Source organism: Peromyscus eremicus, chromosome 9 (genome assembly GCF_949786415.1).
Source record: "Peromyscus eremicus chromosome 9, PerEre_H2_v1, whole genome shotgun sequence".
Taxonomy (NCBI): Eukaryota; Metazoa; Chordata; class Mammalia; order Rodentia; family Cricetidae; genus Peromyscus; species Peromyscus eremicus.
In genome coordinates, this window is record NC_081425.1 from 3,201,021 (window position 1) to 3,216,418 (window position 15,398).

Sequence of the window (15,398 nt, forward strand, 5' to 3'; positions counted from 1 at the left end):
AATCCTAAACAGGGTCACACCGACACTCGCTGCTGGGTTACCTTTTGTCCAATGCTTCTTCAGCTGATTGGCTTTTAAATCTGAATTGGATTCTTTATGCTTTTAGAGGCAGACTGTCTGCAGGTTTTGGGGTGAGAGGAAGATTTACCTGTAATGCTGGTGAGCTAGATGAGTGTGACAGTCTTGTTCATAATTCTGAAGGAGGCAGCAGTTTGTGGCTGGGATTTGATCCTAAAAATCGGTTTTCAGAAGTCTTCTGTTCTGTACCTTTTTTCCTCCTCCGTATGAAAAACAGCCCCATGGGAAGGAAAACAGATGGCCTAAATCAAGACTCAAGTAGAAAAGTCTGTATGTGAGAAAATGCACCTATTTATAGTCTGACTAATTAAGCTGCAGCTTTATGAAGATAATGGTGATGCAGACGGTGGTATACATATGCATGCACACACAGATATAATCAAAGGATTTTACAGGGGCTTCACATTCCAGTTCTGCCTCTAATTCCCCCTCTGCTAACCACACTTGGAATATGTGAAGCATCCTACTGGGGCTAGTGGTTATGCCATGCATTAGTGCTACAAGTTCATGGGACCAGAAAAGACATGCCTCTTATCCATTAAATTCGCAGGACTAAATCAGCCTCCTGAATCAGTGCTCTTACCTTCTCTACTGTTAATACATCATTTTACGGAGAAGACAATGTAGTGAGAGGAGACCGTGACTGGCATTGGGCAGTCCATGCCAACGCTAGATCTTTGCTACACTACCAATCCCTGGCCTGAGCTCATTTGTGTTTATGGATAACTTTCATGGTTATAGTCCCCCTTTCTATATATACATATATAGCGAAAGGTTTTTATGGATTAAAAGCTGATACATAATAAATGCTGGGAGCAGAGGGAGGCCCACGGTAAGTGTTCCACAAACGTTCACTGTTGCGGGAAATGTCGTGTTTCTGCCCTGCTCTGCACAGGCGCTAAGGCACTGCTCTGAGTAGGGAAGTGACCTTTAGAGGGTTTTACTGCAGTGTGTCCAGCACTAGCTTAGCTCCAACAGGTGTGGCTTTGCATCTTGGCTCCACTGCAACCTGGTTGCCCCTTCAGGGTGTTTTAACTACTGCAGCCTCTGTGTCCTTATAGCCAAGTGATCCTTGTCAGGAGTAAAAAGCTGCTGCAGTGTGGAGGGTGGTTGCCATGGAAAACATGGGCTGTCGTTGTTACGGCTAGTTTACTTGTGTTGTGGTATCCATGCTTTATAATGCACTCTCAGGGCCAAATAGATGAGTCCAAGGCCTACTGATGTGTTTGGAAGTCTTGATGCTCTGTGCTGTCTGGCTAGTACTTGATAGGACCACAAGGGAAACATGGCAGACTTTGTAGAAGTGATCAAGCCACAATGAGGGGATATTTGGCTCATCTGATTCTCTCTTATTCAGAATTCAGTGTCCAGTTCAGAATTCAGTATTAGGATTTGCGAGTCCTTGGGAAGGTAGCAAGGAGGTACTGGGTATCCTTAGCATGACCCGAATGGCAATGGACCTGTACTGCTGTACATACGTGGTGTGGTTATGAAAGGGGCTTGTGACTGATCTGTCTCTTTTCGTCCTTATTGAACTTCGAGACCCAAATCCACCTTTTCAGAGCAGCTTTCTCTGTACTTCCTCCCATCTAACAGCACTCATCCTTATTCTTTGTAGAAACATCTTCGGGGAAGCCCCACCTGGGAACCAGGTTTACTGCTAGGTTTGGGTTTTTTCTGGATGCTATAGCAGCTGCTACTTTTGAAGGAGCCTCCAGATGACTGTAGTCCTGGGGTTTATCCTTCTGCAAACTGTGAAGAAGTCACATTACCGAGCATCCCGAGAACAAGTCCCTCAGATGTCCTCAGAGTATGGGAATCCTAGAACTGATTCCTGGATAAAAATCACTCTGAGCTTCCTCCCACTTTCGAGGACAGCCCCTCTTAGATTCACATTTCCCTCCCACCTGCCCTGTACAAATGGAAGAGAGAAGAACCAAACTTTATTTTAGTCATATGTTGTTTAGGTTTTAAAACCCATTCCCTGTGGGCTGGAGAGATAGCTCAGTGGTGAGGAGCACTTGTTGCTCTTGCGGAGGACCTGGGTTCTGTTCCCAGCACCCATGGCTGTCTGTAACTTCATTTCCAGAGACTCTAACGCCCTCTTCCGGCCTCTGTGTGCAGGTGCACATGAGTGCAGCCAAAACAGCCATATGCATAAAATAAAAATAGTCTTTGAAGTCATTGCCTATGCAAGTGGCATCACTGTATTAATGTCTGAAATAAATGTGCAGTCATAAAAATAGTTTTTAAAAAAATACTTGGATATGTAAAAAACTAAAGTGATTCCCTTGGTGAGGACACAAACACACATACACCTACATACATGCGCAAGCACACACACATTGTGAGAACTAAAGCGTGCTTGTTTTGAGTTACTACATTTGCATCTGTTTGCCTTAAATTAGACCTGCAATTGGAATCGGGTTTGAAAATCCGAGAATGGTGGGTGTAGTGTCCATTTCTTGACCCCTCCCCCTGAGCTCTGTGTCCTGCCTCCACTGTGAGCTATGACTGTTTGAAGAGAAGTATCATTACCGTGTGGCCATAGCATGCATTTCCTTTCTCTCCCTATAGAAAAGGTGTTATCATTTCTTCATAAGGTTGTCACTCATTCCTGTGACAGTCTGCAGTGCTGGGTCATGCAGCCTTGCATGTACTTTACAGTAAATGCTAGGAAGGGAGAAGGGTTTGCATGTGCGTTACACGCCATCTTTAGTCACCAAGGTCAACTCCAGGTTGTCCGAGAGGTGATGGACTCAGGCTATTAGCAATGAAATTTAAAATTATGACAGCCAAAAGACTTAGAAAAACTGAGCATGGCTTATTCATCTGTTCGTCCGTCCATCCATCCATCCATCCATCCATCCATCCATCCATCCAACTTAGGAGTGTCTCAGCCTGTGTGAGCCCATTTTCCTACTGAAATCTGCCATGGCCTGTTGGCTTTGCAGTATCAGTATTTTTGGCTTGGGTCTTCAACACCATGTTCCCACAGCTGCTAAGCACAGTGCCAAGAGTCTCCTCTAATGCCATCTGCAAAATCTGGCCTTTCTGCTGAAGGCCTGTTGGTTCACAGGATGCCAAGTCCAAAGAGTCATTTTTAGTGTATAATTTATTTAATCTTATCTAAGCAGGAAGCTAATTCTTACCTTAAGAAAATCTCCACAGTTCCCAGGTGGAGGCTGGTTTCTACCTTCAAATACTGTTGTTTCATACATGTGAAAATTTCATTTCCAAGTAGATTTCCTTCCTTCCCTTATTTACAGCAGACATTGCCAAATATTTTCAGTTTACAGATTAAGGGTGGATCTGTCATAATTTTTCATGGTATCTTCAAATCAAAACTAGTAACATTGTTTATCAGAATTTATTCTCTGTTTACAGTGTTGTTTACACAGGCCTTAAAAACAAATAGTACTTACATTCCTGCAACTTAGTAGGCCTTTCAAAAACCATGTGCGTAAATTCAAGGAAAAAATACTTTGATTTCATTTTCAGTGACTTTAGGCTGTTATTAGTGGGTTGTTTATACCTTTCGGATACTTGGTTTCCATACTTCAGAACCAGATTGTTCACTTCCTGGTTCCCATTGTCCAAAACTTGCTTTTTACCATAGCAAAAATACCAAAATACCAAATCCCAGCTGCAGGAAGCTATGACATCAGCAGAGGAAGCAAAGCAGGGTCCTCTGTTGAAATGCAGTCTCTGGCCAGTGTCAGGTGTCACTGTGGGTCCTTAAAACTTTTAGATGTCCCATTGCACTTCCTGAGAGTCTCCTGAGGCAGCTCAGCTTACAGGTTGCACACTATAGGTTTATGATATAGTTTACTTTGTGACTAATTGTTTTGGTTGGATTTAATTTATCCTTTTTTCTCTTTGAACCCTGTTCTGAAATAATGTATTCTACTTTAGTCTGAGCAAACGAAGGTAGCTTCTAGTAAGTGAATGAACAGTGTTTCATATGGAAGGTTATTTTGATCTCACTCTGTAATGGCCTGGGTTTTCAAAAGGTGATGTAAGCAACAGACTGGAGAGCTAGCTCAGTGGTTAAGAGTACCTGCTGCTCTTGCAGAGGACCTAGGTTCAGTTCCCAGCACCCACAGTTGGCTCACAACTGTCACTCCAGTACCAGGACACCTGCCCCCTCTTCTGGCCCCACAGGCACTTTACACACATGGTGTACATACATACATGCAGACACACACACATAAAGTTAAAATAAATGTTTTCAAAGGTGAAATAATTTAATACCACTCTCAAGCCATGTCCTTGTAGAAAAACACTAGCCACAAAAGCAGTTCCTCTTGAAACTGCCTTATCTGTATTTTGTGCTGTCTAACCAAAACTGGGTCTTGCTTTAATTTCCACTTAGCGTCTCCATATACAGCCTCAACCCCCAACATCAACAGTGTGAGAAACGCTGAGTCAAGAGGGTCTCTCATCAGCACAGACTCGGGCAGCAGCCTTCCCGACAGGAACCCTGAGAAGAGCAATTCCCTGGATAAGGTGATTTCTTTTCACTTGACACCGTGTTTCCCGTGTACCGGGTGTAGCCAGAGTAACCTGCTTCGCGTTCTGCAGTTTATTACATGTGACCTTTGGGGTTGTTTTTAAACACCTTCCTCAGCATGTGGAGGATGACAGGAGCTTTTCCTAAGGTTGGGGCTCAGACCCTTGAGTTCTTGTGTCATCATTGTTACTGTTTTAGCTTGCTGCTGGTAACTGACAACCAGAGCCTTCTGCATGTCGGGCAAGTGCTCTGTATCCATGGAGTCCCCTGAAACTCTGATTCCTGTTTCCAGGTCTCAAATCCAGGCAGTGTTTAAAGTGGAGTGGACGGGAGCAAATGATTCTGCCATCGTGTTGTCTTTATGCCTTTCAGGTCCAAGGCCCCCAAAACAGATGGGTTAACCTTGTCAGTGCTGAGCCCAGGCCGAAACACTCTAGTTACACTGTACCCACTCCTAACACTCTAGTTACACTGTGCCCACTCCTAACACTCTAGTTACACTGTGTCCACTCCTAACACTCTAGTTACACTGTGCCCACTCCTAACACTCTAGTTACACTGTACCCACTCCTAACACTCTAGTTACACTGTGTCCACTCCTAACACTCTAATTACACTGTGCCCACTCCTAACACTCTAGTTACACTGTACCTACTCCTAACACTCTAGTTACACTGTACCCACTCCTAACACTCTAGTTACACTGTACCCACTCCTAACACTCTAGTTACACTGTGCCCACTCCTAACACTCTAGTTACACTGTGCCCACTCCTAACACTCTAGTTACACTGTGTCCACTCCTAACACTCTAATTACACTGTGCCCACTCCTAACACTCTAGTTACACTGTACCCACTCCTAACACTCTAGTTACACTGTGCCCACTCCTAACACTCTAGTTACACTGTGCCCACTCCTAACACTCTAGTTACACTGTACCCACTCCTAACACTCTAGTTACACTGTACCCACTCCTAACACTCTAGTTACACTGTACCCACTCCTAACACTCTAGTTACACTGTACCCACTCCTAACACTCTAGTTACACTGTACCCACTCCTAACACACACTCTCTTCATTCCACCAAATCTTTCCTGTTCACATTACTGCAGCCTCTGCCTTCCTAGAACCTTGTAGGAAAAGATAAAAGTTGATATTAACCGGGAACCTGGTAGAACCTTGGTATTTCTTGGGGCTCTGTATCCCTAAGTTACTTCAAGTTATAAGAAAGCTTCTGCCAATAAACAGGCATTTGGGGATGTGTTCCTCGTTCCCAGGACATCCTTCCTCAACCTCAGCATCAGGTTTGTGACCTTGTCACAGATTCTGTGATGGGCGTTGCCACGGTTATCTTTAAACACACATGTGTGGAGACATGGCCGTCTCAGTCTGGGCTTGTCGTGATGTGTTGAACTTTTCCCTTGACCCCAACATGCCTTCATGTGTAGAGGGACAAGCTGCTCCGGAGGCACTCTGCTTGTGTTGTGCCCAGTGCTGGAGAGGAGGAGAGCTACCAGCCAGCCAGGAAAAACCGGGTCACCGTGGACTTTTCCCTTCTGACAATTCCACCCTTGCCAGAGGAGACTTTGCATGCTGCACCCATCTTCTCCCTGCAAGAAGTACTGAGTTCCCTTGTCAGCTCTCTACACGGTTCAGGGCTCGATGACACCCTACACTTTTACCACTAATGACAGCTGTGTTTCTTCCTTACATAAAAAACGATCACACATCTTGTTAGTTGAACCTGCCCATTGTATATGTATATATAATATATATATATATATATATATATATAATATATTTTTTTCCCTCAATTGACCACCAACACCTTGAAAAAAAAAATCTTTTTTCGTTGATTTTTTTTTCATTGATTTTTTTTTTTCATTTGGTACTTAGTAAAAAAACAAAAATCTTGATTTAAATTTGAAATACAGCCTGAAGGGTTGTTTTTAGTCTTCTGTGCCCTTAAACAGGAGCTAAGATTCTTCCTCAGTTGTTTCGATGTGAACCTGAGCCTGCTGCTTCCTAGTGGTAAAACTGGCCTCATCCTCAGCCCCCAGCTTTCTGATACTGCTTTATCAATAAGCTGACTGAGGAGCAGCCTCACACGTTTAGTGTGGTCGGCAGTGCTGTGTGTCCCTGTGTGTCCTTTTGGGTGTCTGTCATGTGTTTCTCCATCCACTCCCACAGCACACCATGCTGTGCCCTGAATGACAGGCCTCAGCGGCAGGCTTCTGGGCTGGTGTGTAGCCGCCACTCCTCAGGCTCACCTTGCTGTTCTGAGGTGAGGGTTACGTGGTGCCTTCGGAGTCCTCCCTCCCAGAGTGGATCCTCGTGGACGTGCGTTTGGTTTTTTGCATGAAATTTTACTTGGCATTTCAGAAGATCTTTTTCCCCCTCGGCATAATGAAAACTGTTCCTCGGGGTAAAAGGTTTGTGCCTTCGGGCTTGTCCCTTACAGCTGGAGGCAGCAGCAGTGTGTGTTACACCTGGGTGAGAGGTGTCTTTGTGAAGTTGTGCCTGTGGGTTACCAGTTCTTTGCAGTTTGTATGCTCTGCCTCAAAGCTAAAGAACCTTTTTCTTCAGAGGGAGATGCGTGCATCACCAAGTAGAGAACTTACCTGCATCCTCTTTCAGCATCAGCAGAGTGGCATGCTGGGAAATTCTGTGGTTCGCTGTGACAAACTGGACCAGTCCGAGATTAAGAGTCTGCTCATGTGCTTCCTGTATGTGCTGAAAAGCATGTCTGACGGTGAGTGCAGTGAGGACAGCTGCTGCTCTCCTGGTTTCAGTGAATCATTTCAGGTGGCATTTAGTTGAAAACGTTTCAAATATTTAAGAGAATTTCATCTTCATTTTTTAATGTGTGTTAATTTGCTAAATGCAGTAGAAATAGAAGTCTTGAAGTAGAAAATCAGTTACTTTTCTAGAAAACAAATTCTAACGTGGAAATGGGGCATTTGGGGTTTAATCTAGTGTTTCACATGGCCCAAGCTGGACTTTTGTAGCTAAAAGTGACTTTGAACTTCTGATTCTCAGGCTACCACACCTGGTTTCCAGTTTATGCCGTGATAAAGATTGAAACCGGGGCTTCCAGATATGTCCCATTCTAGAAATCCAGGGTCATAAAAAATACTCTCCATATTTTCTTTAAAGGGTAGCATTAAAAGTTTTCAGTCAACCCTAGAAATCTGTGTGGTCTGGATTTGTATGTGTGGAGTAGAGACAAGGCCCCAGAAGATAGTTTACCAGACGATGATGCCAGTCTTACTGCGCTGTAGCCGCTCTTGCCCTTTCCTTTTCCACTTCGGTGAGTCCATGTGCCCTGTGTTTCCTACTCCTTCACTCTTGAGTAGCCTGAATCCAGAGCAGGACTGTCAGAAATACTGCTGGCCACTGGCTGTTCTGTCTAGTGAATGCTAGTGGTGGCCACAGATGCATGCTGGGCCACTGTGAGGCTCCTCAGGGCTCACCTTCCTGAGGTGACTAGCCTCAACTCACCAGTTTGTCTGTCTGAGATCAGAACCCCCCAAGTGGAAGCTCACACCCTTAATGTTAGTCAAATGCATCAAACCTGGCCTAGAATTGTGACCACTTCAGCCATGATTCTTTAGGTAGGTAAATGGGAGATGTACTTAGCTTCCCTGAGCCTCTGATGGTACATCTGTGAGTGAGAACTTAAGTCGTCCATGTGGGATCAGAGTGAGGACTGGATGACAGCATTCCTGTGAAATTGGGACAGCACCTGGCACGGCCTGGCACAGCTTCTTGCCACATATCCCTGTCTTCCCTTCCTGTCCTGCCCCTCGTGAATGTAGAATACAGACTTACAGCCATTGCATTGGTCTCTGTGCTCATCTCAGCCTCCAAGGACTGAGTCATTTTCCTGGTTTTCAGCGTCATGTAAGACATATCAGATGAGAGTACTCTTGTACCGTGCCCAGTCAAGAGGGTTCACACAGATTTCAGTGTGTTAGGCATTGATTATCCTGTATCAATTTCAAGAATTTCTCCTATAGATGTAACTGGTCGTACATGTGAAAACCCCATGGGACAGGGTGTTCAGCAAAGGATGCTTATACTAGAATAGGCTTAGAAAGAAAAACATCCATACCGTAATGTCCATCAATAGAAACTGGTTAATTCCATCACGGTAGCCCATAGAGGATACTCTGCAGCTTGGAAACATCTGAGTAGAACCAGTTTGTATTGTTCTTTTAAAACTCAAAGGCAGGGGCCAGAGAGATGGCTCAGCTGTTAAGAGCAGGTGCTGTTCCTGCAGAGGACCCGAGTTCAGTTCCCAGCACCTACATTGGACAGCTCACAACAGCCTGTAACTGCAGCTCCAGGCATGAGATGCTATCTGGCCTCCAGAGGCACCTGCACTCATGTGCACATACCCAACACAGACACACATAAACCATATAATTAAAAATAAATCTAAAATAACTTTAAAAACAAAACAGCGTATGTTTTCATTTTCAACAGGTCCCATGAAGAGGAGGAAAGGGTTCTATAGAAGGAAATGGAGAGGCTGGCCGTGGACTATTGTGGCCTCTTACGGTCTTCAGATTTTCTAGTCTGTTTAAGAGCACATTATGTACAAGTTAGATGGATGGGCTTGTACTATAATATAGCACTAGGTAACTTATTATTAAAGTTCAGGAGTTCAAATGTTGAATAAGCCTGCTGTGTGTATTATCCAGGAGAGCCCACCAGTGTGGTTTGCCTTTTGGTAAAATATAAAATAGGCAGCGATGGAGACTTGGGCTCTGGAGTCTATCCCCAATCTCATAAGTGATTATCCGATACATACATACATACATATAGTGTATATTGTGTATATATATATATATATAGTATATTGTGATTCTGACCAAATAAATGCTTATTTTAGATGCGCTGTTTACATACTGGAACAAGGCTTCAACCGCTGAGCTGATGGACTTCTTTACAATATCTGAGTGAGTGGTTTTCTTTACCTGTCCCCTCTTATCTTTCCAGCTGGGAGGTGTGAGGGAAATGTGTCCGCGGGCAGGATGTAGTGCATGGCACATAGTTTCCTTCGTGAGTCAGTCAACAAGGGCCCGCCTTAAGATATATAAATAATTACTTGTGGTTGCTGAGAAGCCTCTGTGCTTAAGCCACTTAGATAAAATTGTACAAAATGTTTTCACAGCATTGGTGGCTACTGTTTTGTTTTGTTTTGTTTTTATGTTAAATCTAGAACCTGTCTTATCTACTCGGGATGAGTTTCTGATTTCATTTAAGCTCTTTATTTTTAGAAACACAGATCCATAGCACTTTATCTAAAACTGCTAAGGGCAGATAATTTTTCAAACTCAGAATGTGGGCTGCTTTTGAAAATTTACACTTTGGGTTTATCAGCCTATAATAGCATCTCAGACAGCACCACTCGGTCAAACACACTATACCGCAGTAAAAGAAAGAGAAATTTCAGTTCTTTATGATTATTCAGTTTGTACTTGATACATGGTGACTTAAGCAGCTTTGTGTTGGTTAGTTTGGTACAGAATGTGTTTAAAGAAACTCACGTGGGACCCTTGTTCTCTGGGCTTTGTGTGTATTAGAACTGTGAGGGGAGGCCAGGGTCCTGTCCTGCTGACAGGAGTGGCCAGTCCCATGGCTGACTTCAGTGGGGAAATTGTCATGCCTGAACCCGGAGAACTCGTTATATTAGTTACCTCTTATTAAAAGGCATGGTTTTTAGGGGTTGGGGATTTAGCTCAGTGGTAGAGCGCTTGCCTAGCAAGCACAAGGCCCTGGGTTTGGTCCTCAGCTCTGGAAAAAAAAAAAAAAAAGGCATGGTTTTTAAAGGTTCAGTGTTGTGGCTCTTGATGCCTGTAAGGGGCCGTTCCATATGCTTGAGCCCAAAGAGAGAGCTCCTTGTATGGACCCCAACGAGGAAGAAGCGGTAACACTGTGACATGGAAGGTCTCCAACACACTCCAAGGCACACTGCCGTGGAGCAAGTCTGCCAGCCCTGAAGGGGTGGATGAAAACCTTTATTCTGTTCTACTCTACCCATGACCTCGGTTCTGATGGCTGCACGTGTATGTGCGCCTCCCCTGATGTGCAAATGCTTTTCTCTGGGTGGAGGACCTTACAGAAAAGTCCTGAAAGCCAAGGGTTGAGGGCTAAGTTAGTCACCAGTATACTTTTGTTGTTGTTAGGACTTAACCAGAGGACTGGGCACGGTTTTAACTGCACCTTCTCTAATGGTTATCTTGTCCGCAGAGTCTGCCTGCACCAGTTCCAGTACATGGGGAAGCGCTACATAGCCAGGTACTGTGGGGCGACCTGGGAAATGTAGTGTCCTGTTCTGTGAGGCTGTGTGAGAATGGTCGTCTGTGGTGGTTGGCAGGTGGGCTTCACACAAGCAGCCAACTACCTTAGGTTGCTACCATGGAATCGTCCAGAAGTCTCTGTCAGCATTCCTGCATTCCTCTTGTCTGGTTTGGTCTCGTTCCCCTCCCAGGAGATCATCTTTAGGGTACTGTCTCTAAGTTCCCCCCAGATCCTAACACGCTTTCACCTCCTTCTCTTTCTCTTCTCCATACTTCCTGTCGAGTGTTCTCTGCTTCTTCAGTCAGTTCTTGTCCTGTCTGGCTTTAACATTGTCCCTGCTCCCAACCAAGAAGACACAATGTCCTTTTTCTTGTTCACCATAAAGAGGATGTTTTCATCCTGTGTCACTGGCCTTTAAAATGGAGCCTTTCCTTTGTTCTGACCACTCAGTGAGTGCCCTGTGTTCTTGTCTCATCTGAACTCTGCTGAGTATCCTGTGTCCCCACTGGCCTATCCTGCCTACTCTCTCCCATCTCAGGAGTGCTAGAGGTTCCTCACAGATGTATGGCCGACAGCCCTTCTGGGGGCATTTCCTCCCAGCACAGCTTGTCGTTACTAGGCCCTTCTCCTGCCCTGTTGCCACCCTGTGTACCTGCTGTGTGTCTTTCTGTGTAGGTGGTGGGGTGGGGTCGTTCAAAGCATCATCCTGTTGTTTTTTAACAGTTTGATTATAGCAAACTACATTTGTTTTAAGAAAGTCTGCCAAGTCTAGTTTTAATTGAGATTTGTTTTTCTTATGGTTTATAGCAGTGAAACAGAACTGACACTAATTAATAGACACTGTGTTTGAGTGTGGTTGGCTTTTTATGCCGGTACTGTCCCTTCTGGAGATATCTGAGAACTTTTCAGGATTATTATGTTTTATGTTAAGAAATGAAAGCTTTTAAGAAGAAATAAATTTAGTGAGGTCGTTTTGCACTTTCCTCTCATTAATATTCTGTTTTAATTGAAATGTGGTAGTTTTAAAGTTTCCTAGCCTTAACTTCTGTTTTTCTCACTACTGTAATTTTATGTTTGTTTTTGAGTACAAAATGCAAGTATATCCAGGGTGCTGTATGTCAGTCAGTATGCCTTGACTTCCTGGCTCCTGCACTGCCCTGTGAGGATGGGCAGACGGCATCTGCTCACTGCCAAAAGCTCCGTGCTTGGCAGCTGTCACACCTTCTTGGCGATCTCTGCCAGTTACACCACTGTAAGGCGTCTGGACAGTGTCCTGACAAGTAGAATAACATGCCTGAGCCTAAACCAGTGACTGTGGAAGCTGCTGGTTCCTTCCTGACAAAATATTTCAGAAGAATTTGTAAAGTGGTTCTTTCTTCTCCCTCCCCATAGTGGATATAAATTTAGCTTTTGGAGGAAAATCTGTCACTTGGTAAGCCCCTGTATATATTTGCATAGAATATGGACTAATTAATTAAGCGTGGATGGACCGGGGAGGCGGGAGTCGAGGCGGGGTTTATGTCGTTCCTTGCACTGTGGAAAGATAACGCCCCGCTTTATACAGACATTGTCATGGTCTCTGCTGCATGTGACCACGATCTCGAACCATGACATGAATGTTGTCAGTGTTTGCCGTCCACAGTGGTGTGGCTGTGTGAACACTGGGCCTTCTCCTTGTCACCGGGAAGGGACCCAGCAGCATGCTGTTAATGGAAGTCCATGCATGTCCCTGTTGTACACACAGTAACACTGTCAGGGGCACGGTTGGTCTGGGACGGGGGACAGGTGTCAGAATCTGGTTCCGTCTGCTCTGGTGATGGTACACAGTAGGGAAGTGAGCTGTCTGATTGCTAACCCAGACACATGTCTGTTTTCTCTACTCGGCTGCTTGACAAGTTTAACCCAGTGTGTGGCACTTCCTCCTGCTTGGGTAAGAATACAGGTGTTCAACTGACTCATGTAACCCCTACCATCGCATGTGCCCTCTGCTTCTTCTGGTGCATTGTTTGATTAGAATAAAGTTTTGCTCATGCCACATACAATTCCGAGAGGTTTGCAATGTTCTCTTGGTTGTCAGATGCTGACTGTTATCCCCACACTGGAGCAATGCTCTTTGTTGGGAAAGTCACATCTCCACCGTCCTTTCTCAGAGTGACAAAGGCTCAGTGCCTTGGCTTGAGTTTGCTTCTTCGGAGTGCTTTGCTGTGCACTGTCGGAGCTGCCGGCTGTCTGTGTCCCTGGCCACTCGGCTTCGTGTAGCCCAGCTGCTCCTGTGCCGTGTCTCAGCTTGACTAATGCTCTGTCTCGCTTGTTGTAACACATCTAACGTTTGCTTCTATCCCATTTCACTCATGTTACAGGAACCAGGAGGGGTTGGGACCCATAGGTCATGATCGAAAGTCTCAGACATTGCCTGTTTCCCGTAACAGAACAGGAATGATGCATGCCAGATTGCAGCAGCTGGGCAGCCTGGATAACTCTGTCACTTTTAACCACAGTAAGTCCCATGCCATACCATCATAACAGCCAGCCATCTCTGTGCAGTCTCAGAGGGGACAGCCCCGGCCACACCGTACCACATCACCAACTTGATTTTTCTTCCAGAGCAAAACAATTAGGAAGAAGAGTTCCCTTCCTTGGAGGAGAGTCCTGAGCAGTGGGGGGTGACAGAATGTGGAACCCAATCAACTACGGCACCATCTGAAAATGCTTAGACACTTTGCCTAACTCCAGACAAAATGCAGCAGATGTGATGGCCAGACATCGTCCTGTATTTTAAATTTACTGCATGCATTTGATTTTATCCCCGCCTCCCCTGGCACATCTGGGTCATAGCCATTTGCCTCTCCTGCCCGGTGTGTGTAATTGGTTGAGCACCCACATTCTGACATTCCGCCTGCAAATGAATGTTAAGCCCGTGAGTCAGTCTGCAAGGGTGTGGAAAAGCATCCAGTAACAAAGTGACTTTTTCTGTGTTTTCAGTGTGAGAAAGATATCAAGTGTGCTTGGGATTTCTGTAGACAATGGTAAGACTTAATCAGGTTGGGGTCTGCCTTCCAGGCCGCTTCCCTTGCAACCGAGACCTTTTCCTTCATCTTGCCTTCCTAACTGGGCTTTCCTAACTTCACAGTAGACATTCTACTAGTTCCTGGGACCATCTTTTAAATTTACTTCTGTCAGTCGCCCAAACAGCTTCATGTGCTGCTTCTAGGTGTTTCAGTGTTTTAATCTACCTAAGGGTTTCTCAAAGCAGAAAACCTTACCAGCCACGCAGCACATGAGAAATTCATGTGACCATCTATGGAGTCCCTCCTCTATGCCTGTTGTTTTCTCAAGACCGTTCCTTCTCTCGAGCATGACATAGCTAGTTCCTGTTCTAGGAAACCACGTGCTCTCATTCCCAGCACTGTCTTTAATACATGGTTATTAATATCTTCCCATCATCCCTAATCACAATAATTCCATCCGCTGTGGTTGTCATACCTTTTTCTTCATGCAGGCTCAGCATAAAGACCAATATTCCCACCACCTTGTATTGGAAATAGTTCCAAGAAAGGTAACATGAAGTGAGGAATCAAAATACAGTGCTTCTCAGGTGTGGTGGCACTCACCTTTAATACCAGCACTCAGGAGGCAGAAGCAGGTGGATGGCTCTCTGTGAGCTCAAGGCTAGCCTACTCTATATATCGAATTTGAGGCCAGCCAAAGTTACATGGTGATAATCCTGTGTCAAAAAAACATACAAAATTTGGACTAGAGAGATGGCTCAGTGGTTGAGAGCATTGTCTGTTCCTCCAGAGGACCTGGGTTCGATTCCCAGTGCCCACATGGTAGCTCAAAACCATCTGTAACTCCAGTCCCAGGGACTTCTGGCCTAGCATGTGGTACACAGACATATATGCAGACAAAGACATCCATACACATACTTTTTTTTTTTAAAGCACACAAAGCAAAGCAACAAACCAATGCAGCAGCTTCCCACACTTCCACCAACAAAGTTAAAACCCTAACAGTCTCACCCTGGGGGTCCAGGCTTCACTTAGACCGGTGCCATGTCAGTCCGCCACTCACTGGACCGAGAGCCCCCAAATTCTGGGTCTGTGCTCTTACACGTAGCAGTAGGATGCACATTGATGATACATTTGAGGCTGTAACAACTGCATTTTTCAACCCTTTGTCTATTGGGTGTGATGAACAAGGAGTTAAAGCAATGAAAGCCAGGAGCTTTGTTATTTTTTACTTTTCCTGTTTTGCGGTAGAAATGCAGTCCCCTGTGACATGCTGGACTGTTGGAGTTCACTTTTCCCAGATTATTGATGTAACAGTAATTTACTCTCTGCTGAAATAAATGCAGAAACGTTGGAGGATTTTTGCGCAAGTGAACGAAGGCCCCGTCTCTAGAGATAGTCATTGTCAGATGAAGAACGGTGACAGAGCATCGAGGAGGCCGCCTCTTCCTGCAGATGGATGCAGCAGCAGGAGCTTGAGGTGCAG

At 45.0% G+C, this 15,398-nt stretch overlaps 1 protein-coding gene across 6 annotated transcripts in view; it reads left to right on the top strand.

Moving 5' to 3' along the window:
* The window catches only part of Dock9 (dedicator of cytokinesis 9), a 264,437-nt gene that overhangs the window by 200,415 nt on the left and 48,624 nt on the right, over positions 1–15,398 (top strand). For 3 of the 6 annotated variants that reach the window (XM_059273181.1, XM_059273180.1, XM_059273182.1), the window contains exons 34-38: positions 4,454–4,587; positions 7,233–7,347; positions 9,493–9,559; positions 10,854–10,901; positions 13,265–13,401. In XM_059273181.1, the coding sequence (XP_059129164.1) occupies positions 4,454–4,587; positions 7,233–7,347; positions 9,493–9,559; positions 10,854–10,901; positions 13,265–13,401 (501 nt within the window). Of the gene's footprint in view, positions 1–4,453; positions 4,588–7,232; positions 7,348–9,492; positions 9,560–10,853; positions 10,902–13,264; positions 13,402–13,886; positions 13,931–15,398 lie in introns of all 6 variants that reach the window. The other 3 variants (XM_059273183.1, XM_059273184.1, XM_059273185.1) reach the window with 2 other exon arrangements.